Source organism: Staurois parvus, unplaced genomic scaffold, assembly GCF_062004578.1.
Source record: "Staurois parvus isolate SC_StPar_1 unplaced genomic scaffold, SC_StPar_1.0 ptg000237l, whole genome shotgun sequence".
Taxonomy (NCBI): Eukaryota; Metazoa; Chordata; class Amphibia; order Anura; family Ranidae; genus Staurois; species Staurois parvus.
The window spans coordinates 6,203,199-6,229,396 of NW_028318033.1; the positions used below are offsets into that span (position 1 = coordinate 6,203,199).

General features: G+C 40.5%; 1 protein-coding gene across 1 annotated transcript in view; it reads left to right on the top strand.

Moving 5' to 3' along the window:
* Nucleotides 1-26,198, top strand: part of CAPN3 (calpain 3) — a 177,845-nt gene that overhangs the window by 146,836 nt on the left and 4,811 nt on the right. Inside the window, exons 16-23 of the mRNA XM_089680258.1 lie at nt 3,914-4,024; nt 9,405-9,479; nt 12,314-12,371; nt 12,722-12,786; nt 14,482-14,550; nt 19,545-19,623; nt 22,550-22,666; nt 25,346-25,404. Coding sequence (XP_089536384.1) covers nt 3,914-4,024; nt 9,405-9,479; nt 12,314-12,371; nt 12,722-12,786; nt 14,482-14,550; nt 19,545-19,623; nt 22,550-22,666; nt 25,346-25,404 — 633 coding nt within the window. The remainder of the gene's footprint in view (nt 1-3,913; nt 4,025-9,404; nt 9,480-12,313; nt 12,372-12,721; nt 12,787-14,481; nt 14,551-19,544; nt 19,624-22,549; nt 22,667-25,345; nt 25,405-26,198) is intronic.

Below are 26,198 nucleotides of genomic sequence, written 5' to 3' on the forward strand. Positions count from 1 at the left end.
ATTATTGAATGCTGATACTGCTTTGGGAAACAAAATAGCTTCTGTAAGAGAAATGTTACATTAATCAGGCTGCCAAGCTACAGTTCATCCCCATGGAATTCTTACTATATAGTAATACATGATGAGAACAACAGGCATAAAAGGTGGGTAAATGCACCTAATGGTGGAGGTTTGTTAAAACAGAACTATAGCCTCCCATTATAAAGTATGTGCAGCAGCACTTAATTCATCCATCCAGTTGTATCTCAGTTCACCTACAAAGTCCAACAAATACCTGTTGAGCCTGCCAGTGACGTCCAACTAATGCAGCTTCCTGTGATTGTGTGGCAACAATGCTGCACTGCTTCTGTAGAGTTACCATGCTCACGTAGGCCTGCTTCCACTGCAGTGGGAGAGAAAAATGATGCACAGGGTTTGGTTATTAGCTTTGTCACTGCTGATCACAAACCTGTAGCTTGTCAATCTGCACCTGCCCACACTTGGTCCTGCCCACACTTGGTCCTGCCCACTGTCTTCTGGAGTGACAGCACTGCCTCTGTAGCTGGACCACTCCCACTGTGAGCTGCAGTGTCTGAGAGGGAAAGCATGTGATTTGAAGGGGATTTGGCTCAATCGGGGAAGAAAAAAAGAACGTGTTTTGTTTATTAGGTTTGTGCCTCACATGGCGACTAAATTTATGACTTGTTTAGACAGTCACACAAGACCCTTTAGTTGTACTTTAAGACTACCTAAAGCAGGGGTCTCCAAACTTTCTAAAAAAGGTCCAGTTTACTATCCTTCAGACTTTAGGGGGGGCGAATGTTGGTGTGAATGGGGGGAATAGTACCCCATCATTGGTAGTGGGAGGAATCGCACCCCATCATTGGTGTCAGTAGGAGGTATATTGCCCCATTATTGGTGTCAGTGAGAGGAATAGTGCCCCATTATTGGTGTCAGTGGGAGGAATAGTGCCCCATTATTGGTGTCAGTGGGAGGAATAGTGCCCCATTATTGGTGTCAGTGGGAGGAATAATGTCTTGTATCAGTGGGAGTAACAGTGCCCCAAGGGTCGGATAAAGGCCAGCAAAGGGCTGCATCTGGCCCCCGGGCCACAGTTTGGAGACCATTGACCTAAAGGAAACTTGTCAGGATTGAACTTTAGCAAGAGCTTATGTTGGTATTGAACCAGAGGAACTGAAACTTCTGACCTGTACAGTTGCCTCAAGTTACTGACTTATTAATATAATTGTGTTACTTTAACAACAGAAATATGTTGCTGACAGGTTTGAAATTTAGGCAAATAGAAAGGTGTTTTGGGGTTAGGAGGGAGAGTGCAAACTCCAACACTACTGAGAAGTGTCAGACCCAGTGAAGGCCAGCCCACCATTTAGGCAGAGTAGGAGCACAGATACGTTTAGATGTGATTTTAGTGTTTGAGCTTTCACATATGTTAAGCAAACGTTTGCTGTATGATATTTACACAGTTCTGTGTCCTGAATGTTTTGGGGTGATTGTACTCACAACAACCAGGCCTTTGGTAGAGCATGATGAATACAAATTAAATAAGTATATGCTGCCTGTGGTGAGAAGTCACTACAGTTCACTTGCATGACATCTTGCCCAGCAATGGTAACATATTAGCTTTTTCATTATTGTGCATGATATTATTTGGTTGAAATGATTCCATTGAATGATGTGTTTGATTTGCATGAATAATAAGCATCTCTCTGTATGTGTTTAGCTTTCTGTCTATGATCTTGTATTAACTTTGCCAAGTAAAACCATTAAACAGTTACTTATCTTGCATCCTGATTGCAGCTGTTATTTTCCTGCTGTGGTTTAGAAAATGAAAGAAAAAATCAGATTAAAGCATATTGTAAACATATTTCTTTTCAATGATTTTAATGTGTAGATGAAAGCGGAACTACACTGCAGCTGAGCACCACAAACCAAAAACGCAATTTAATTCATTTTTAGTATTCAAAGCAAACTCACCCATCTATCCATGTCTCCATGCTTTATTTTGAGAAATCTCTTTGAAACACACCCCCTAGCATTTCTGACTGTGGCCATTTTGAGTAAGGGCAGGTGAATTATGTAGCATTTACTTCCTGGAATCTATCTGCCCTTAGCTCGGGCATGTATGCAGGAAAATCCCTCCTCCCTTCCTGAAGGCTTCTGGGATGTGCCTAGGCATGGTAATGAGGAAGTGAATGAAGAATGTAAAAAGAAAAAGTATAAAACAATACAATATAATATACACTACTTTTCTATTTACTAATGCCAGCAGAATAAGGATTAAATAGTCAATGTTGATTGAGAGAGCAAGCAAAGTTCCACTTGAAGAGCCTTCTTAAAACAGAAAGTACATGCATGTCCCATTCCACCACAAACCTAAAGAGTGAGGGGTTTATATCTCATTTTAAAATTGAAAAAAAAACATGCAAATCATTCCTTTTTTTTCTCCTGGGCCAACTATGCATCCATTACCTCTTGGTTTATAGCAGAGATAGAGACTAGTATAGATCAATTTATTCCAAATTGTGTAGATCTGTTAGAGTGTTTTTTTGTTGTGTCAGTCAATAGAAACCATGGCTTTTGTGGAGTAGGGCTTGAGAAGCAAGTATAACCAAAAATGATTGATTATGGTGAGGTGGGCTAGAACACAATAAAACTATAACCTGTTGGCTTTAATGAATCATTGGCCTCTAGGCCCTACTCCAGAGAAGCCAGTCAGTGTTTCGCTGCAGTGATGATGGCCTAAAAAAGCTGTGGGCAGATTGGAATAAATGGTTTTATTTTAGGCTGCATCCATGAAGCAAACCAGCCTTTCTGGATGCATAGTTGGCCTAGGGGCAAAAAAAACAAGATTTGTGTGGCTCCACTTACTGTAATACAAATTAACACAGTGCAGCTGTGCTGGGCCTCAAAAGAGGTCTGCAAATTATAAAACAATTATTTTTATTACTCAAGCTACTCAAGTTTTCCTTTTGACCTATTCAAGTAAAAACATGGACCCCCTCCTGGGCCTACTTTGTCTTTAGGGTTCAATTAGCTCCTTCAGATACAAAAATACTTATTGAACTATCTTTATTCAGTTGTATGTTCACCTGAAAGTTGCAGCTACTGATCCAACAGTCTTATGGTGGCTACTCTCTTACTACATAGAGGGGGTTAACATAGAAAGTCCTTAGTAAAATGGAACATCTGAAAAAGTACAGCTCATCACATAACCCTAATATTTAGTGTCACCATGCACCCCATTTACACAATGTCTATTGAGCCTTGTGGTCTAAAAACACAAATCTTCAGTGAACCCTTGAATTGAAGCAAACCTGCCATAAAAGACATAGGTGGGCTGTAATTGCTGAATCTCCATTAAAAAATTACTTTCTTTATTCAGTTAATGTTATGCCACCATAAAAATACTGTGACAATAACTAACATGGAGTCTAAACTGTTGGATTTCAGCTACACTGCAAATGTAAGGGTGGAATGTTTGCTCATCTTGATAGGATAAAGGGTCTTATTTGTCCGTCAGTGTGACTGTTGCTATTATTATAACATATTTAGCCAACAATTCACAAGTATTCTGAGATATCAACAGCAACATCTGCAGCCAGTTAAGAAGGGATTGCATAACTACACAAAATCACTTACCTCTAACCGTACATTTCTATGATGCTCATCTATAATCATCATCAATGATATTTATACAAATGACACACACACATATATATAAGATTTAATATATAAATAAATCCATACATTTCAACTATGAAACGATAAGGTGATACATATTTTGGAACGACGTTCCTTTTTGATGCACCATCGATTCATGCATGACCATTATAAGAGTTAGGCACATTACACTCTTCCAGTTTATAATCAGCCCTCTCTTTCCCTCTTACCCCTCTCCTCCTCCCTGTTCCAGCCAATCATCTTTGTATCCGACAGAGCAAACAGCAATAAGGAGTTGAGTGTGGATGAAGTGTCTGAGGAAGAGAAGAAAAAAAGGGAAGCCGATCAAAAAGAGAAAGATAAGGTCATTGTGCCTTCCATAATTCTCATAATGTGCCATTGCTGGGCAAGATTGTAATGATGGGTCAATGTAGTGATAAGAGTCTGAGTCATAATCTGTATTGGTGGAAGATCTAAAGGTACTCAGTGACATTACATGGCAGGTGGACATTAAATAACAATCTGACCACAAACAGATATCCCTTCATCACCCATCTTCTTTTGTTTAACAGCATGGCCATCATCTCTACAGTACAAATGAAATATTGGAAGAAAATGTCCCAAATCGTAGCTTCAACTCTCTTTTAAAGATCGTAATGGGCATTTAGTTCATACCAAATCAGGTAGATTCTCACACATCATTGTTGTTGCTTGTAATCTGAATCAAATAGCAGGGTTTGCGGCCATCTATATACAGTAGAGGTCACCATAAATGGTGTGACTATCATTCAGACCTGTTGAAATTGCTTAAATCACATGACTGACATTTAATGTCTATGGGTACCTTAAAACCCTTTTCTCATCCTATCACATAATTAGCTTATTAAGTAAATTGGTATAAAGAACAACGAGAATGTGTTACATATATTAATTCAAAGCAGCCACATTTTATCTTAATTTAATAGGGTCAAATAAGCTGGTTGATCTGAATTACTGGAATAATAAGTGAATTGTGTTTTGTATGTAGTACATCTGATGTGATATGTCATACAACATGTTTGGCACAAAAATAAAAAGTTGTTGTTTTCCATATTAAATCCTTCTTGTATAACCAACATGAGAAACTAGCTCTAGGTCCTTATGTGCCTTCTCCAGCAGTAAGATTTCCCATTACATAATTTCCAATACTTCCCCTTCTACCTGTGAATTTTAGGCACTCCCACCTACCATTGTGTTTTCCAGCTCCTCCTCTTGCATTTTCTATTATGTAAAATATAAGTTAAGGCTACTTTCAAACATTGAAAATAAGCACCGTCTACAAAGAAAAAAATGCTTAACTATCTTGATGCCTACGCAGCCAAACTCCACTGGGTTGCAGAGAGAAGCTTGTTAACAGGTCAACATCCAGCACGCTTTCAGGTGTGTCATATGCCTGCTCCTCCACTGTACATTAAGGTTCCTGTAGAGACATAGGGGGCTGCCAAACCACAGAACACAGCAGGAGATCAGGATTCTAACACACCAAGAAGTCTACTGGATTTTGAAGATCTTTCAGCAAGCTAGTCCCTGCAACACAGAAGAATTCAGCTTTGCAGGGAACAGCATAGATAAGTATTGTTTGCTTTGCAGGAAATTCTATTTTTCAGGTTTTAAAAGCAACAGAGTTACTTTAATATTCATGTCTACTGTATCCAAACTAGTAGAAGCTTGGTCACCATGAGTGGAACGTGACTAGCTACTCTTACTCATAATCAGATGGACTTACGCTGTACTGTGGAAAGCTCATCCAGCTCATCCATGTCACTTCTTTAGTACATGTGATCTTGGTGCTTTTCCCATATTTATACCATAGTTACTGTGTCAAAACAGTTGAAAGTATAACAACATGGGAACGATCAGACAGGGAGTAAGGCTGGCCATACATGATTCATTTTTTTTAGTTCAACCAGGTTGAACAACAAAAAAAGCCGATTTGAGATGGATAGGGTAATCCTGTGGTATTGTATTCTGACAACAGGGAGCCTTCCCGACACTGATCGTTTGACTAAAAACCAACAGGCTGGCTGTACACAAGTTGATTGATGATCGACCCATACATGGAATGAAATTTGGCCCGTCCCTGCTAAACTGGCTGAATTTTGATCCACGTATGGTCGGCTAAACTGTAACTTGCAATTTACTAAACAGGAGCAAAGTAAGTATCAGTCATGCAAAACAGGGCCAGAATGACAAAAAATATGCATAAACTGCGTAATTAACAAAACAGATCATGAAAGCTGCACAAACGTGGACTCTTCATGGCAATGCCTGTGTGGCTTAATCAGGGTAACATGTGGCTGCAAAGCATAGCCTCTGTAAGGCTCTAGAACAGACAGTCTCTACTTCAGTAAAACAGTTCAGAACACAAAGAGCTACTTGTGCTCATCTGCATAAACAGCATCCCTCTCAGTCAAGTCCAGGGTAGTTCTAGTAACACAGGCAAACAGCTGGAGGGATCCAAGGCCCAAAGATATGAGGGAACACCCCCATGGGAACTTATCCATGCCTTGGATATATCCCACCTTGATTACTGCAACTCCCTCCTCACTGGTCTACCGTTACACAGGCTATCCCCCCTTCAGTCTATTATGAATGCTGCTGCTAGACTCATACACTTTACCAACCGTTCAGTGAATGCTGCCCCTCTCTGCCAATCCCGTCACTGGCTTCCACTAACCCAACGTATAAAATTCAAAATGCTAACCACAGCTTCAAAGCCATCCACAACACTGCCCCTAGCTACATCACAAACCTCCTCAGCAGATATTGCCCAAATTGCCTGCTCCGCTCTTCCCAAGATATCTTCCTCTCTACCTCCCTCATCACCTCCTCCCACGCTTACCTCCAGGACTTCTACAGAGCCTCTCCCATCCTCTGGAACTCCCTACCACAGTATGTCTGGTCAGCCCCCACCTTGTCTGCCTTTAGGCGATCTTTGAAAACTCACTTATTCAGGGAAGCCTACCCCACCTCCACCTAAGAACTGAACTTTAATCACCTCCACCAGATCATCCCTCGCAGCTATCACCTTTTGTACCACTTCCCCCTTCCTTTAGATTGTAAGCTCCACGAGCAGGGCCCTCATATTCCTTCTGTACTGAAATGTATTGTAATTGTACTGTCTCCCTTATATTGTAAGGTGCTGCGCAAACTGTTGGCGCTATATAAATCCTGTATAATAATAGTACTCTGGTGGCAATGTTACAAAGCAGTAGAAAAAATATTGTATTGCAATAAATCTAACAATATATCTTCACGCAGCTCAATATTCATATAAAGTAAGTATAATGTAAATTAAGGAAGCTAAATATTTCCATTGAAACTATTAAGGATTTATGCTATACTGCTGGATACATCTAGAGTGAATCTGTAACTGACCTGCTGCATAGTAGGCGCCATAAGGTTCCTTGCTAGTACCTTCCTCATATTCACCCACCAACTCATTCTACCATCTGAAGCCACTGAAGTTTCTATGCAAATATTGACTTTCTGAAATAGTAACATGACAACTTTAAGAATTAGTAACTTGCCTTCAAGCATCAGCACTGAATGGCAGGAGGTGAAGGAACCAGGTACCCCAAAATACCAGGATTTTCTCAGGGCTTGGTAGGGTGGTCTGACTGTTACTTTGCCAAGTAGATGCTTGCTGTAAAGAAGACCTTTGGCATAAACAAAAAATTCCATAATTTCTAATGGCAGAGCTGTTTGGGTCTCTAAAATTATTCTAGAAACAATTTTGCTGCAGTGTCTGAAGCTGAAGGTCATGTAGTATGCTTGTAATATAATGATCTCCTAAGCCATGCACCTAGAGTCATTGCTTGTCTGTACTCTACTTTAAGATGAGTGCAATCTTCGTCACTTTGCTTGGTAAAGCTAAGTGATGACACTAGACAGCAAGTTTCTTTCTCATAATGGTTTGTAGTTTATCATCATTTTTAATGGGGTTTGTTTTGTGTTACCAAGCGGCATATACAGTAAGAAATGCTTAGCTTGTTTTGCATTACATTTCTGAAAATGGATGATATATTATTCGTTTTTCTCTCTCCCTGTTTCTTTTCTGTTTACAAATCTGTCTAGCCTAGGCTTTTTGTCACCATTATGATAGCAATGTACAACAGGGGTCTCCAGACTTTTCAGATTGTGGGCCACATTAAATATTTTACAAACATTTGCAGGCTGAAAAAAAAGACATTTTTAAATGAATACAATTTAAATGGATAAATATGCTTCAAGAAATAACTTCACATCAGGAGTCCTCCATTCACATCAGAGTCACTCCTTCAGATCTGAGTCCCCCCCAGGGGCGGACTGACCATTTGGAAACTCGGGCACTGCCCGAGGGCCCGGGGTCAGTAGAGTGCCCCATGAGATGCCCCTGGTACCTTTTTCATAGGCTTTTTTGAGTTTGGCCAAGGACACAGGGGCCCCATGATCCCCTATTGCCCGGGGGCCCCATGAGTTGTCAGTCTGTCCCTGGTCCCCCCCCTTGCACATCAGCATTTCCCTTCAAATCAGAGCTTCCCCTTCACATCAAAGCCCCCCCTTTACATCAGAGTCCTCAGTCCTACTGTACAATCTTCACCACAGCAGCAGCATGGGAGGAGGGAGCAGGTCCTCTTCAGAATACTGGGGTGGCCCCGGATGCTGCTGCACTGGAAAAGCACAATGCATTTCCATGTACTGTCAGGCCAGCCACAAGCACTATAGCAATAAATGACTGTGTGTCCTGGCCACGCAATGTCATTGGTTGTTATCATTGAAGCAAGGGAAATGCCTAATGCAAATAAGGGACAAATTGCTACAGGCCAGTTAAAATCTTGTAGTGGGCTGGATGAGGCAGGTGGGTTCATAGTTTGGAGACCTTGATATACAAAATTATACAGGTTTCAGTCAAATAGAACTTGCAAAAAACTCATAGCAGCCATTAGCCAATCCCCAACATGCCCTGGATAGAGTATCTGCCTGTCAGGTGAAAGTCAAGTTGGCAGTCAGATTCTTCTTTGTATGGCCTATAAACTTAAATGCTTTACATTTGGTGTAATGGGGGCAAATAATGCTTAAAGCCAAACTCCAGTCTTACCTTCTGTCTTGAACAGTTGTATGGACTCTTCTCCTGTACTGAAGCTGCTTTCTCTGAGTTCACATCACACTGTGAATTTCTTACAGGGTGCAATAGAAGCAATAAGTTAGCACCCTCTTCATTTCCTGGCTGGAGAACATCCAGCTTTTTCCTTCCAAGCCTTACTTTCCCTAGCCCACCTTTTTCATGCATTGGGTTTCAGTTCTTTGAATCATTTGAGAATCAGCATAACATGTGGACCGTACATAGCTCCCTGATTTCAAAAAACTACGTACAGCACCTTGCCAGCCTGTCGCACTGGCTATAATCTGCTTGCATTGCATAGGGAAGCAAAGAAACCCAGTGATGATGTAACTGGTAAAAAAAAAAAAAGGTATGTCATGAAAATTGAGATGTTTTAATTACATTTCATTAGGATGTTGATGGGAGGGGGCAAACTGGGGGGGGGGGGTGCAAGTAGAATAAGCTTCAGCTTTCTTTATCAGAGACTTACCATCTTTTCCAGAAAAACATCTTATATTTTCATCTTTTTATTACTTGCAAATGCATCATGTTACCAGTAGGATATAATGTGACCGATAATTATAAAATGGCATAACAATTATACTACTTCTGTATTTCGTAGACCTCTGGAAACACTGACAAAGAAACTGAAGAAGAAAAGCAATTCAGAAACATCTTTCAGCAGATTGCAGGGGATGTGAGTACTGAAAGTGATGTTAAAATCTATTATATCTTTTTTTTTCATTCTTACATAGTAGGCTGAACGTGTTTTGGAGGGGCAGCTGTAATTTTTGTCAACTTCAAAAAAAATGATGGCATAGAAAACAAATTGCATGATTGCTCTAAATATAATTTTGAACTGATAGAACATATACAGTAGATTTAGTCTGATCAAAGGGTGAGGCTTCAATTTGCCATTTGCATTGATAATCAGCGAATTGTATGAATGTGAGTGGGTCTATACATTTTCACTTTAAAATGCAGTAAGCTGGAGGCAGACAGTTGGAACAAAAAAAAAATAACAATGCCAATCACTCTGATTCGTGATTTGAAATTATGAAAAGAAGAGAAAGGTGAACAAGGCAGGGCAACATATAAAACAATACAAAAAAAAGCCATCACCACCCTTTAAACTAAATCAGCAAAAACAAAAAAACAATAAGATTAATCAAGGGGATTTTTGTTATATACCTTTGTAAATGCACGTAGAACCATACTGCTGCACAAAGCACCTCTGAGGAGTGTTGTCCATGACTCAGAACTATCCCAACCGTTCTCAACTTTGGGACATACAGTATACAGTTTATAGCAAAGCACAAAATGAAGACAGGCTTACCTGGAGGCAGCCCTCCCTTCCTTAACCATTGAGTACTAACCTGTAAATTCCCCTTCATTATTACACCATTTTTCAGTTTTCAGTGTTCTGACTGACAATTACTCGGTCATGCAGCACTGTACCCAAATAAATTGTATATCATTTTTGTTTAGACAGACAGCGCTTTCTTTTGGTTGTATTTAATAGCAATGTTTTTATTATTTACTATATAAAGAAAAGAAGACCAATGTACAGGAGAGGAGTGGGTGAAAGGGTTAAAAAACCAATCCCACACAAAAAAAGAAAAAAATTATTAGCCCCCACTTTGAATCTGCTGCTTCCAAAAGAACGAAACGAAACCAGTGCTCAAATCTTCATGCAGACTAAAGGAAATTCTGAATGCCAAACATTGAGGTGCAGCCCTTCAGTGATCGGGAAATCTAGGTAATGGTGAACAAAAACAAACAAGGGCGCACTTCCATTGTGCATTAACGTGGTACACCACATAATTATTCATTAATAAATACATGGTGTACCACGTTAATGCACGATGGGAGTGCGCCCTTGTTTGTTTTTTAATCTGCTGCTGCCTACTTCCCTAGGAACATCCAAAGGGGTCTTCCTGGTGGTCCAGATGGTTTCTGAAGAAGAAGCGGTTCCAGATCTGAGGATGAAGTGGAAGCTTCAAAACACGTTACTGCCCACATCCATGGAGTTATGTCTTCACGGTGACATCACTTCTGGTCCAACACCATCTTGCATTCCACGCTGGTACCTGTGGCGATTACCTGCTTGCTGCTGCCATGCTCTGACACTAGCGGCCACCAAAAACCATCCAGACCACCAGGAAGACCATTTTGGATATTTAAATGCCCATTTATCCCACTCAATAGTGACTTGCCAAATTTTAATAAATGAATTTGTTAATACAGTATATTGCACTTAGTCTGGTGCCCCTCTGTGGTTTCTTGTATACAGTTACAGAGCCTTTGCTTCACTCTGGAGGGTGCTGCCGCTGATGTTTCTACCCTGCATGTCTGATTTATTATTGGACTTTTTATGTACTTCCAAGATCCTTATCATGAGGACTTGAGCAATACTTGTTTCTTCATCGCCTAATTTCTTTTATTACTGCCTACTTCCCTAGGAGCCCTTTATTCTCAGAATTCTCTATCCTACCCTTCCTCTTCTGTACGAGGAAGGGGATTGTCCTCAGATGTATACACAAGCAACATTTACATTTCTGATCACTGTGATTGGCAATCACAGTGATCACAAGGCATAGAGCCTTTCTGATTGGCTCTGTGCATTTGGAGTGTGACCTCACAGGCATTGTGCGTGCATCAGGCACATGCACCACATGTAAACAAAGCACTGTTTTAAAATGGCGCTCTTGAACACCACATCCACCACTCCGATGTTTTAAAATGTACAGTGGTTATAAAGTGGTTAAAGGCACTGCCACGTACTCAGACATTGCCCAATACAGCTGAAGACTTCCAGTGTGTGTGTTTGCACTAAATCCAAGAGGAGGAGGGGGCTTACTTTGTACCATGATGTGGCACTGTGGCTTTACATATCTTTACAAATGTATGCAAGAAAAACCTCAGTGTTTTACTTACATGAATAGTTGAAACAATTGAAACAGAATCCACTTTGGATTTCTACTTGAAATGTATTGTAATGCAGTAAAAATTCAAGTGAAAATGGACAAATAAGAATAGACCCAATTTCTTCTTTTCTGTCTCTTATGGTTTACAGGCAGGCACCATTAATGCACTGTTAATAGAATGGAGATGGAGAATGTTTACAGCTGCTTACACCCCTCCAATGGCATAAGCCTTTGGTGTGGGAAGCTGGATATAATGGTGGAAAGTGGCACATATGTTTAGGGAAGGAGGGCAGGGCAATACATACAGTATTATATACTACCCTGGATAACTGGTAGGGACGAAACGATTCTGATTCTGTCTAAGGTATAATGGTGGTTTTGTGGCATCAAATGCAATATCATTTTGCCATTAAGTATTTTGTTTAAAGGGCGCTTAACCTTCAACAAAAAGTTGAAAAGCACATCATAAAGTGATTCCACCCACCAACCAGAGTCAGCTTAGTGATGTCAGAATGTTGAAATGGCTTGACTTTCTTTGAAGCATTTTGGCTTTGCTTTGGTTTTCTTACTTTGGCTGATGTTTTCATTTCTGGTTTTATTCTAGGACATGGAAATCAGTGCTGATGAGCTTCAGAGTGTTCTGAATAGAGTTGTAACTAAACGTATGTATACATTCAATTTACTGTCCACATTAACAGCTTCTAGAATATGCATACTTTACAGAGCACAAAAATAATGTATACAAACATAAAACAAAGCTATGCCTACACATTCTAACATTTTAAAATGTTAGCTCCATCCAAAGCTGATATTTCAGTTTTCGAATACTAGAATTAGTAGACACCCATTATCCAGATGCAATTTCCCATTATTTCTTTTATTCAGAGCACCCAGTATTTAAGTGTTTAGCTTTATGCCAATTATTTATTTTTTTTTACATTTTTCTATTTGAATAAATATGCATTTGTTTTGTGTATTTGTACAAATGACTGCAAAGCTGTTTATTTTACAGATAAAAACCTAAAGATTGAAGGTTTCACCCTGGAGTCTTGTCGCAGTATGATTGCTCTTATGGATGTATCCTTTTTGTATGAATTTAAGTTAGCATACATAACCTTATCTTGTAGCTGTAAATTGGAGATTTACACTGAAAGTATGGGTTTGATTTATTTTGGGGGTATATTTTTTATTGTTTGTTGATGGAGACCTTTTTTGCTGTAAGGCTTCCCTTTAAAAAAAAAAAAAAAAGAAAAAAGTGGGCTTTTGTGTTAGGAGTGGTATTTTGGGGTTATTATTATTGGTTTTCTCTAGTGTATGTCTAAAAGGGATACAAAAACCTAAATTCTAATATCTTACACTTCTAAAGATATGAACATGTGAACAAGAGAAACCTCTTTCAATATGATATAAATCCAAATTCGGTTAATTATAATAGCTAAGAAAGTAAATGTTATATAATTATTGCCATTAGACAATGTTTCAAATCTCAGTACCTTTCAAGCAAAGGGAAGATTTAGCTATATAAAGCTGCTTACCAGCCAGTTTTTCATATACGAATCTGAATGATGGACCCTGTCACAAGTAGATAAGGAAAGACTTGATGTATGTGAAAGGAAGGTGCTTTAGGAAATTTATGGAGATCAACATATAATATCAAGTTTTCTAAAAGATATAATGAGGCTAGACTTTCAGCAAAACACAGTGCATGTCAAAAAAGATCCAGCAAATGTGATAAGATGGAAAATGAAATATTGGCTGACCCAGATTATGATGACTGGTTGAAAACAAAAATAATGATGCAAGAAGAAAAAGGAAAAAACTGGAGGGCTCTGGGCAAGTACAGGGAAGACTAAAGAAAGCTCCTGCAGGAAGCCATGACCCTTGACAAGTCATTACACTGATGATGAGTGAATCAACATGTTCCAAAGTAACACATCAAACATGTCAATGCTTTTAAGTCAGCATGATGGCTGTGAGCTTTGTAAAGCAAGCTCCAAGCAGGGTCTGCACAGGTAAAGTATGTTTTTGTTCTTGTCACAAGTAGTATTCAATACCCTCTATGGGCAGACTGTGGTACAACCAAACAGGGCAGGTGATAAGGGGGAGGAATCAGTTCTTCTGTATGGGGCCCAGACCAGCAAGGGGGGCCCCAGGCAGCAGGGAAATCGGATATGGGCAGGAGAGGGAGTGATAGTGAGGGGGGGCGAGGTGGTGGGGCAATTAGAGGAACTGATTCTCTGGGTGTCCCTGGGTGTCTCCCTGCAGCAACTGATGAAAGCTGGCTTCTCCTTCTCTCCCTTCTATCTGCTTTCAGCTGCTGCAGGGAGAGACTCACAGATCACCTTTCCTGCTGCCTGCTAATAATGATTTTAGTTTATTCTTAATGAAAATATAATTTTTTTCTTTGGGGGGGGCTGTCAGATCGAAATCACAGGGCTCCATATAGCCTAACAGCATCCCTGCAACCAGGAAAACTGTCAAAAGTGACCATAGGCCAAAATGGCAGTCCAGATCTGAACACTGAGCAGGCATAGCATAAATCAGACTGGCTACATGTTCAGCAGATTCACAGCCCCAGGCTTCCAGCATGTCTCAGGTTTCTGTACTGAAAATCCCTGAAACACTTGTGTAAAGTGCAAGTAGCAAATGGTGTCCCTGCAACACTCCAGGGATGTGAGGTCCACTATTTAATTTCCGTGAGCAACAAAACCTACATGATCTCAATAACATACAAAGAAAGGAAACATGAATCCTTAACTTATTTTCTTATAGACAGATGGCTGTGGTCGGTTGAATCTGCAGGAGTTTCAGCACCTGTGGAAAAAGATCAAGGAGTGGCAGGTAAAACCAAGCTGATTTGTCTTTGCTATATCGAACAGACACAAAAAAGAACAGTAACCCATAACAACCAGTCTGTGAGCCAATATGGATTACTGCCCTAGGTATATCTTTATTACACTTTCTCATTAAAGGAAACCTGTGCTGACAGATTATGTAGACTGCCACTACTTACTTCTCTTTTTTCATATGCTGTTTTCCCTATTTTTTTTTCCCTTTTTGAGCTCATAGTGTGTTGTGAAAACAAACGAAATAGTAAGTCAACCAATAAATTGCCTGTGAACACATACAAAAAAATGCACAGGGTGCACCATTGGTCCGCTCCCGAATAGGATGGACCTCCCTAACCCCCTGGGGTGCAAGACTCCTGGACGGGTGTAAGGCACTCTGGTCCAACTGACAGACCCATCTCCCTGTGGCTAGCCATAGCCAATGACTGAGTATGCAAGGCTAAATGCTCTCTCGAACGGAGACCCCCCCCCCCAGGCAGGGGATGAAGGAATCTAAGGCCACAGATCCTCCCCCTAGACTTCAGGGCAGGCCCGAAGACCCACACCCTAGCATACAGTGAGTAAAAAAAAAGAGACACATAAAAAAGTGAAGAAAAATAAAGGTATCAATGTGCAATACAGTGTCTATGCTTACCTGCCTGATAATAAGAATTGCCCTGGTTTTGGCTAAAAGGCCTACCCCATGAGGCAATGTGCAGAAAAAAACAAGTGGTGCTGTGGCCTAGTGCCTGTTCTCACAGTGGGGTCCAAACCCACAGTGATACTGGGAGCTCTCTTGGGTCGTCACTTCCAGGGGGAGCTTAACACCCCTTGGCTCTCTGACTTTTCAGTCTCCAGCCAGACCAGGCAGCACTGCTCAAATCAGGAAGCATTTGGACTCTTAGGTTCCCCCACACTAGGGAAGTACTACAGACACCCGCATCACCAAGTGGGTGTTAAATTTGGATACTTTTCCAAGGAAAAGGTCCCTTAGGACCCCCCATCATATCAGCAGAGATACTATACAGTCAGCCATTTCTGCAAAAAGACCAGAATGATGGCGAAGCACCCCTACTGAACACAGATAACAACAGATACTACATCATATTGATGAACTTCATTCACTGAATCACCAACCTGAAATTAGTGTACAAATGAGCTCTTACTTACTCTGACTTTACGCTTAACATATTCCATTAAAGCATTTACATTAGCCGCCAAAGCATCAGATGATTGTGTTTTAATAAAAATTCCCACATATTCAAAGGAATCATGTACCTTAATCAGAAAATGAATCTGATCAATCACCTGCAGCTCTTGTTGTAATGACATTTGATCTTAAAGTGTTACTAAACCCACAACAGTAAAATCAGTATGTATATGCAGTAAATCATGCTTGTGATACTCACTGTGGAACCTAAGAGGGTTAATCCTCTGCATTATGTAAAAACCCTGTTTGATTCTGACTTCTCTGATCCTCCCCTTCTTCCAGTTTCCACTTTTTATCTCCTGAAAAGACATATCGTGTGGAGTCACTCTGCATATGCTCAGTTTGGTGTGTATTGCTAGAGAGGTTTTTTTTTTTCTTGGGAGAGTGCATGTGATCAGCACAGGGCCAATCAGCACTGTCCAGACAGAGGTCAGGGGTCTTGCATCATCCTAGAGCAGAATGAAAACTCATCCTACAAGCTTTAACATGTACTGGACACTGATAGAAGTCACAAGACTGGTCTAACTGCTGATGAGAAAATGTATTTAGCAGTTTATATTTACTAAAATAATTGCACTTCCATGTTCTGTGTACTGTGGGAGACCAGATATAGTGGATGCAGGGTCCGGGGTTTAATAACACTGTAAGGCCTGAAAAAGTCCCAAAGGTATCTAATAATAGTCATAGCTTCACCTAAAGTAGTCAGTGCATCCCTCTTACAGGCTAATATACTCCATCCTAGAGTGATACCTTTAAAGGTTTCGGATTGTCTAAATCTTAGAGCTAATGGCTCTATTGCTATAGCAAAGAGGAGAGGGGATAAGGAAAACCCTTGCATAGTCACTCTAGATACATTTATTGGACGGAACAACAGTCCATTGACCAAATTGGAACGTGGATGTGCATATAGTATAGCAACTCACTGTTTAAATTTGTTAATAAAGACAAAATGTTTCAAAGAGGTCTCTAAAAACATCCTTCTATAGAGTCAAAAGCCCTAGCAGCATCCAGAGATGCCAGGACACTTGAGTCTGGGGTAAACTCCCTCAAATGTGCCATTAATTTTGTTCTCCTTTTGTTTATTGATATTGATTTCCCTTACCTGGCATAAAACCCATTCGATCACTATGAATAATAGATGGTACAACTGTATTAAACCTCTTAGCAAACATTTACACTAAACTTTTGCAGTCAGTGTTTAGCAATGAGATTGGCCTATAGAAGGCACAACTATATGGGTCTCTATATGGCTTTGGCATAAATACAATTGTGGCCTTGTACAAAGAACTCAACAATTCTCAGTGAAAGGTCTCTGTATATACCCTAGTTAAAACAGATACTAATCTGAGCAATGATGGTGCTGTGAACAGCATCCAGGCACCATATTACATATCTTTTGGGAATGCCCCAAGCTTCAAACCCTTTGGTAGTCTGTACTCCAACTTATTCACAAATTTACAGACATCTCTTTACGGGATGATCCGGCTGCTGTTCTGTTCCAGGGCCTGTATACCAGGCTAATGGAAACAACAGTCCGCACCCACAGTATCTCAATAGCTTGCAAGAGTGGATGATATTGAACAGATAGAGAACCTGACTGCTGACCTTCAAGATAAATCAGAGGATCACAAAACCAGGTGGTTCTATTGGGACCTTTCTCATTTTTCTGATTAATTCCCCCAATATATGCAGCTTAACTCGTGTGACTATGATTTGTACTGCCTGCTCTGCCCTTACACTCTCTACTCCCTGAGAGGAGAGGGATTTCACCCCCCCCCCAGTTTTACCCTACCCTCCATCCGTTCTAACCCCACAATATACAGTAAAAAACTGGTGTGCTCAGACTGTGGTAGACTACCCCGCAATAGACTTTGCCTTATATACCAATAGCTCTAAGTGATGGTCATGGGACCCTTCCCTAACGACGAGCCGATGACTGTGTGGCCAGCCCTACAAGGTTCCTAGCGACCGTTACTTTGAGTTTTGGTTTCCTGTCCATTTTCCGTACTATCCTTGTACTAGTATATAAGGCAGCCCTGTTAGCAGAGCATTGTACATGTACCCTGATTCTGCAAATGGCATTACATATTGCCTGTGTAACATGTGATGTTACCATTTTATTGTATCTGTTGCATACCATTAAATAAAGAATTAAAAAAAAAATTGATACTATAATATTTATATCTCTAACATACACTTACAGAGCGATACAATCTGAACCAGGGGATTTACCGGATTGTAAAGAAGAAATAGCATACTGTACCTCCTCCCCTGTGATCTCTCTGTTCATTAGTGTAATTTGTCCCTCCATAAGTGTGGGGAACTCTAGATCATCCAAGAGACTTCAAAATCAGCAGCTATACATGTCAGAGAGGAAGCATACATTAAAACATAATAAACATAAAAAACAAGTATCTCATCTGCTGTATGTGCTAACACTCCATCCTCATTTCTCACTTTTGGAATTGCTAAAGTAGATGTCTGCTACTTAGTTAAAAATGCTAGCTATCTACTAGACTGGCTGCCATGGTCAAAATATTGCTGGCTCATAAAAAATAACTTATGTTTGGCATTAACTAATGACTGATTCTTATACAAACATAAAAAAATTTTCCATCGTACTTGATTATTACTCGAGGGGCTGGATATAAAATCCGCCTCCGCTTGAGCACATAGTCTAGCTAAATCCTCTCCTTGTCTAGTGGTAGGGTTTCTAAAAGAAATCTTTGATTTCAGTGCCCCCCGCTAATATGCCTTAAAAGCATCCTAGAAAACATCATGCATTTGAGAGTTTCCATGCACCTCAAGAAAAACCATCAACTGATCCAGTAAACAATCGCTGGATCCGATCTGGGAAAGCCAATAAGGATGTATCCTCCAAACTGGGTGACATTCAGTAGGGCATATGGTCAATATACAAGTTGCCCTCTTTAAAGCTCAGCAAGCTCTGACATGACTGTATTACTAGCAGTGCTTGCAGTGAATGATGAAAGTGAGATTTCCCACCTGTGTCTTATCAACAGCAGAAGCAAAAGAATGTTACATCACTTCCGTTTTCAATGCGAAACATGGCATCACTGCAAATCATGTAGTATTTCAGGTTTTTTTGTCTAAACTCTGTATCTCCTGCTATAAGTTCTATATAAAATAATGGAATTCAATCACCTGCAAAAATATCCTAATAGCACATTAGTTGGCATCAAGTTACTTCTTCATTGTACAAATTATACTTAGCCATTCACCTAGGTGATGTTTACTGAACTGTCCGGAGACATTCTTGATCCTGTTCTGGTATGTAGAAAAACATAACACTTCCATTATCCACCAGTCTGGATATGCCATTGAGTACACAATCCTTTTATCCTGGAGTTTCAGTTTATCCTCATTAATAGTAGAACATAGTGACATTTTCATATTGTATTGTACCTTTTTGCTATGCATTACGAAGCAGTAAATCATGATCCTTACAAATTAACAACCATGCAAGCAATGGCCTGGGAGGCAGCCTGTATGTGGTGGTTTCGCAGGTACTCAATGTGACCATGAATTCTGTGAAAAATTCACGTCAGGGAATGTAGAAAGCAGCCATTTTCAACAGTCTGCTGGGTTTTATCATTCCGCCTTCTTTGGGAGGCCTACAACTACATGTTTCTGTCATTATACATTTTCATTAAATAAGCTCAGTGATCTGCATTTGTATAGGAAAATACAGACCTTTGTTATGTTTTATCACATATTGTTAAAGTAGAAATGGGATTATATTACAGATGAGTAAAATACTAATTATTTTTTTCTAGAAAATATTTATCAAATATGATACAGACCAGTCAGGAACCATCAGCAGTTATGAGATGCGAAATGCTGTCAATGAAGCAGGTAATATTTTATTATATACCAAGTGTGGATGGTCAGTAGACAGAAAGGACCTGTGGAGGCTGGAGTGGAGAGCACATGCTAGGAGAACCAGAGGGTGGCTGGTGCCAAGGACCACGGTATGTGGTAGCCGTGCGTAGGAACAATGAGGATCAAGAAAATTATAATCAGATCACTAACTTGAAACAGTAAGGTTTGGGGATTTAAAAACCTACTGGTTTTGCAATCAATAAAGGTATTAAGAAAAAAGTTTCAAAGGTAACTGCAGTCATAAGTAAACACTGATACTCTATCGGATAAGCCTGTTGATCAATTCTTTGAATGAATTTACAAGCCTAACATGTAGACAAAAGCACCTTACCCAAGGCTGTACAGAGTTTACATTATGTGGCAACTATTCTAGTATTGGGGCCTGGTTACATGCAATGATGGTTAGCCTGAGTGCATGTGCTAGGCATAGTACAGGCTAGGAACAGGCACAAAGGCTTTCATCAAATGCTGAGGAGGCTAAGGAACAAATACGATACAAATATCTACATCTGAAATTTGTCTTTTATTGTATGAATCTGAGTAAATAGGCAAGAGGTTTTAATTATAATTGGCATTTTCATTTAAACATCAGTAGATTTATTACATAAATGCTATACAGTATTTTCCACATTTGTTTCATTAGCCTTTGAAAGGCCAATAGCCCACTAGAAGAACAAACAGAGATCACACAGGGAATACTTTGGTCTACCTCTGGTAACAGAAAGTACTTGATAGAGTGCAATGTCATGGACAAGAACTACAGAGAAAAAGATTTGGGGGTACCTATTTCAGATGATTGCAAAACATGCAAACAATATGGCCAGCCAGTGGGAAAAAAGAATACTATTCCAGAGTGTATCACTGGAGGGTTCACCAGCTGGAGGAAGGAGATCCTCATTTAGAATACTGTGTTTAGATCTGGAGAACTCACTTACACAAGATATTGATAAGATGGAATGAGTCCAGAGACAGGCAGCAACAGTGGTGAAGGGTCTGGGGCATAAAACATATCAGGAGAGACAGTAAGAATTTAATATGAATGGGCTTGGAGAAAGAAGGGAAAGGGGGGGGCATGATTGAAATGTTTAAATACAGTACACTAGGGCCGTGAATAAGGTTCAGGAGGGCAGTATTTTCAATATAAAGCCAAGGTCAGGAACACAGGGACATGACCTCAAATTAGCAGGAGGAAAGTTTAAAACTAATTGTAATGCTTACCTGTGAAGGATCAGCTGATTCCAAATTACAATGACCCTTTCCACAAAGTCACTCCATCTGAAACACCCAAGCTAAAGAATGGAGATTTATGTGGGCTATACACTCAATGAGGCAAAAAAACCCCCCCAAAAATGGCAACATCAATAAACAGTAACAGAAAAAAATCTGTACAATACAGCAAATGCCATAACTATTTCTGTACCTGAAGTCTTAATCTGGGAGGGGGCTAACTAAAGGTGGTACAAGAAACTGAAAGGGTCCCTTCCACTAGCCAGTGTGCTACTCCATGTTGGGGTCCAGAGTCCTGCATTACAGAGCTCAGGTATATGTGTATTCCACATTAGAGGGCATAGGTCCCTAAACTAAGTCCTAATTTAGAGTAGCACTGTTCCTTTTCAGAAAAGGGTATAGGAGGTTGAGGCCAGCAGCCTCTCACCAAAATGGAGTCTGTTATGAAGCTTCATCCTGCTCTCTAAAGACCAGAACCAGTGATGTTGGCAGTGACTCTGGGCTCTGTAGCAACAATCTCTTATGAAATCACTGATGCCCCTCTCCTCCAGCTTGCTGGATCACTCTGTGCAAATGCGTCAACACAATCCTACTCTGACCCTGCAGCAAACTCTCATGACAGCTGCGTCTCTGACTCAATGACACCCTCCAACAGTCACCTCTCACTTCCCATGTGAGATTGTCCAGAGCCATGGCTTCTCTTTTCTTCTTCTCCCTGCAGCACACTGTCTTCCTGGGACTTGTAGTCCCATATAGCTCCCCACTTAATAGAGGCTGTATCCTGGGGACTACATCCCCAACAGTTTCAAGTAGCTGCCAACAGTCTTTCCCCTCTCCATTGGCGAGCTCTTCCTCTCCCAGGCTGCTCTGTAGCCAATCACAGTGTCTTCTACATCATAGGCAGTGGGCAGGGCTCTCTTCCAGTGGCTGCAACTGAACTGCACAGTGCCTGTGTCCCCTCTTCTCTTATGACTGCTCTTCTGCTCAGGGCAGAGGTAACAGCTGCAGTGTGTGGGTGGCTTTGAAAGCTGCCATAGCCGGCCTGGGTGGCTGTAACTGGGTGGCCATACGATCTACAAAGTTTCATTTTGAGTTGCTGCAATGAAATTTCAGCAAAATGGACTCGCCTGCTGCATCATTTTTTCACTTTGATTTTCCGGGTGTCTTTGAATTCAGTCCTCTGTAGGTCAATGATTTTCACTTCCATCAAACGATGGGGCATCCTTATGGTTCTGACACATTACCCAGTCCTTATCAGTTTGGATATCCAGCATGATATTTTTCCCGATTGAGATCTTATGTGTTTTCAAAGTGTTCCTTTTGGGTTCTCTCTCTCTCTCTCTCTCTCTATATATATATATATATATATTATGAGACAGACTCAATGGACAAGTTTTTTACTGCAATTACTCTTCTGTCTCTAGCTTTGTGAACAGAGAATACTTGGGTCTACCTCTGAGTATAAAAAGTACTTGGCTCTAGCCATGGGAATGTAAAGCATTTAGGCCTTCCTCTAGAAATGGGAAGTGTTTGGGTCTACCTTTGTGAACTGAAAGTATTTGGTTCTACCTTATGGAATAGATAGTATTTGGGTCTACCTCTGGCTAACTGTATAATTTCCCAGTATGTGTGTTGGACAGTGGACTAATATTCTTTTGTTGTTCTTTCCTAGGGTTCCATCTGAATAATCAGTTGTATGACATCATCATAATGCGTTATGCAAACAAGCACATGAACATTGATTTTGATAGCTTCATCTGTTGCTTTGTGCGTTTGGAAGGAATGTTTAGTAAGTTCATTTAACTGCCTGCTACTAAATGTTTTCACACAGTTTAAATGTATGGCAGAGCTTCTAACTGGAGGCTACTGCAGACTGGCAGGGATCATGTACTACAGACTGGCAGGGATCATGTGAGTGGTAACGTAGGTACTGCATTTTGGGGGATCTGCTCCAAAATGCATTGCCTAGTTTATGTAACTTTTTTTTTAAATGTTTAATCCATTTTTTTCAATTGCTTAATCAATTTTTTTCAGAGGGAAGATGGAGGAGGCACATTCTTTAAAGCAACAGTTTTGCATTTTTTCTTTCCTGCGTGTAACTAAACCATTTTTTTAATGTTCTCAGGTCTCTCTAAACTCCAAACCGCTAAATACATATGTTGTGAAAGTTATTATTTTACCAAAGGATTTATAATTGTGTTCTGCCAGTCTTATTATCCACAAAACATGGCCAGACAGCCTAATGCTGGACCTCTCTGCCGTTAAACTTGTCAGGAAATAAGGGGGCAGGCATTAATTATTGCTTTCTGAAAATGCAAGTTGCTTAGCTATCAAGCCAACTTACTGGCTTCAGGAATTACTGAGTTACTGACCCTGAACATTTATGTCAGAAAAGTGGGAGTCTACATACTTTTCTGGGTCAGTGACTCAAAGACAGATAAAAAAAATCTAATGCTAACCGTATGTAAAAAAAAAAATTTGGCGATTTAAAAAAAATAAAAAATACATACAGTACCTGTTTCATATATCTGCCTGGAAATCAGCTTTAATAATGAGGACCCTGATGTATTACTAGGTGATCCCTACCTTATTCAGGGTAACAGAAAATGCTGTCATGCTGGAAACTACTTTTTCTATTGTATATCTGAATCAGGAGGTCCATCTACAGTATAACTCAATTTATACATACTTTCCATAACCCCTTGCTGTTGCAGACTTTTTACTTCTGGATGGACTGCAGCCTCTTTTCACTTTCTCCATCCCTGACAATTATATTTATCTGCATCAAATGATAAATAAAGACAGCAGCGTTTAGAGGAGAGGTGTAAATTCCTTCCTGAAAGGAAAGGAATGGGAAAATTAGACTTTAATGAGCCTATGATTAATGGAGGTCAAATCTATGACTTGCAGAATCACAAAGCTGGGCTCCCAGCAGTCATTTGATTCTGTACAATGGTATCATCTGACAAACTGATTTACCAAAAATCCAAGAAATTTATATTTTATATACATTATTTCTATGATAATTCTACTTCCTGTGAAGTGTGCTCTTTCCAGCACTCATTACATCGAAGGTGAGTCAATAATAATTACAGGCAGTCCTCGGGTTACAAACACTATAGGGTCTGTAGGTTTGTTTTAAAGTTGAATTTGTATGTAAGTAGGAACATGCACATTTTTTAAGTGTAGCTCCAAACCAAAAAAAAATATTTTTTACGTTTTTTGGAAAGCATGGGGAAGGGTTAACACCCTGGACTGCTTGTTTTGCTGTCTGTGCCCCTGTTCAGAAGATTCCACCTCCCTTTCTTTCTCACCTTCAGTGGAAACACAAAAAATGGCAACCATCCCAACCTATAACCAGCCTTAGCAGTAAGGTGCACATGGAAGGGCAATGCACGTCGCAAACAAAGGATTTCCAAGCAACACTCACCAGCCAGCCTGCAAAACAACCGATTTGGCCCTGTCTTAACAGTTTGCGATAAAAACAGAGGGTTTTGTTTGCACACATTTGCAAATACATGCATAAGCCACAGTCCCACGTCAAGGGTCCTCTGTATACTGTGGACCTAGCTAAAGTGCATTGCCCTTCCATGTGCACCTTACTACTAAAGCTGGTCATAGGTTAGGATGGTTGACATTTTTTGTGCATTTGGCTAATTTGGATGCAGGGACGCATTGGATGCCTTTTTTGTCATTTTGGTATACCTGGGTATCACGTGCATCCCTGTACCTTTAAGGAGGGATGGGCTCCTCCAAGCACACCTGCCCTTAACCTATCCATTGATACATGTGCTCCTACTATGGAGGCTTTGGAAGTTTTAGTTAGGTCCACAGTATACAGAGGACCCTTGACATGGGACTGTGGCTTACGCATGTATTTGAAAATGTGTGCAAACAAAACCCTCTGTTTTCAGCGCAAACTGGTAGACAGGGCCAAATTGGATTTCCCAGCAACATTTACCGGACTGCAAGTTTTGCAGGCTGGCTGGTAAGTGTTGCTGGGAAAACCAGTTGGTTTGCATTCTGCATTGCCCTTCCATGTGCGCCTTATTGCTAAACCTATATTGGGACAGTTGCCATTTTATGTGCAGTTGGCTAATTTGGGTGCAGGGATGCACTGTATACCTTTTCTGTCATTTTGGTATAGCTGGGCATCACGTGCGTCCCTGTACCTTTCAGTGGAGGCACGTTTTTCCCACGATAACTCTTACAGGAATGAATTTCCCTTCCTAGTGGTAGATTTCCTCTCACTTGATTCTCCCTTTGTTTGTAAGTACATGTCGTTAGTAACTCGACTGTTCGTAACTTGGGGACTGCCTGTAATCAGTCTTGTAAGATTGCCAAAACACGTCCAAGATCTATTTCTATACTTACCCAGTTAAATCCACAATCATACGCCTGCAAGCCATGCCCCAAAACCTTATCATATATATATATATATATAGTTATATTTGTCTTTGTTTTACAGGAGCATTCCATGCCTTTGATAAAGACGGAGATGGGATTATTAAGCTCAATGTGTTGGAGGTAAATATTGAAGATCCAATACTTTTGGAAATATAGTGTAACGCCTGCCTTTACACGCACATGAGCTTTAATGGCATCCCAGTCTTAGTCCGTAGGGATCAATATTGGGTTGGCCCACACTTTGCAGCTATAACAGCTTCAACGCTTCTGGGAAGGCTGTCGACAAGGTTTAGGAGTGTGTCTATGGGAATGTTTGACCATTCTTTCAGAAGCGTATTTGTAAGGTCAGGCACTGATGTTGGACGAGAAGGCCTGGCTTGCAGTCTCTGCTCTAATTCATCCCAAAGGTGTTCTATCAAGTTGAGGTCAGGACTCTGCAGGCCAGTCAAGTTCCTCCACCCAAACTCACTCATCCATGTCTTTATGGACCTTGCTTTGTGCACTGGTGTGCAGTCATGTTGGAACAGGAAGGAGCCAACCCTAAACTGTTTCCACAAAGTTGGGAGCATGAAATTGTCCAAAATGTCTTGGTATGCTGATGCCTTACAAGTTCCCTTCACTGGAACTAAGGGGCCAAGGCCAACCCCTGAAAAACAACTCCACAACATAATCCCACCCCCATCAAACTTTACACATGCCACAATGCAGTCATGTACCGTTTTCCTGGCAACTGCCAAACACCGACACATCCATCAGATTGCCAGACAGAAGCGTAATTTGTCACTCCAGAGAACATGTCTCCACTGCATCTGACACTTTGCATTGCACTTGGTGATCTAAGGCTTGGATGCAGTTGCTCGGCCATGGAAACCCATTCCAAGAAGCTCTCTACGCACTGTTGTTGCACTAATCTA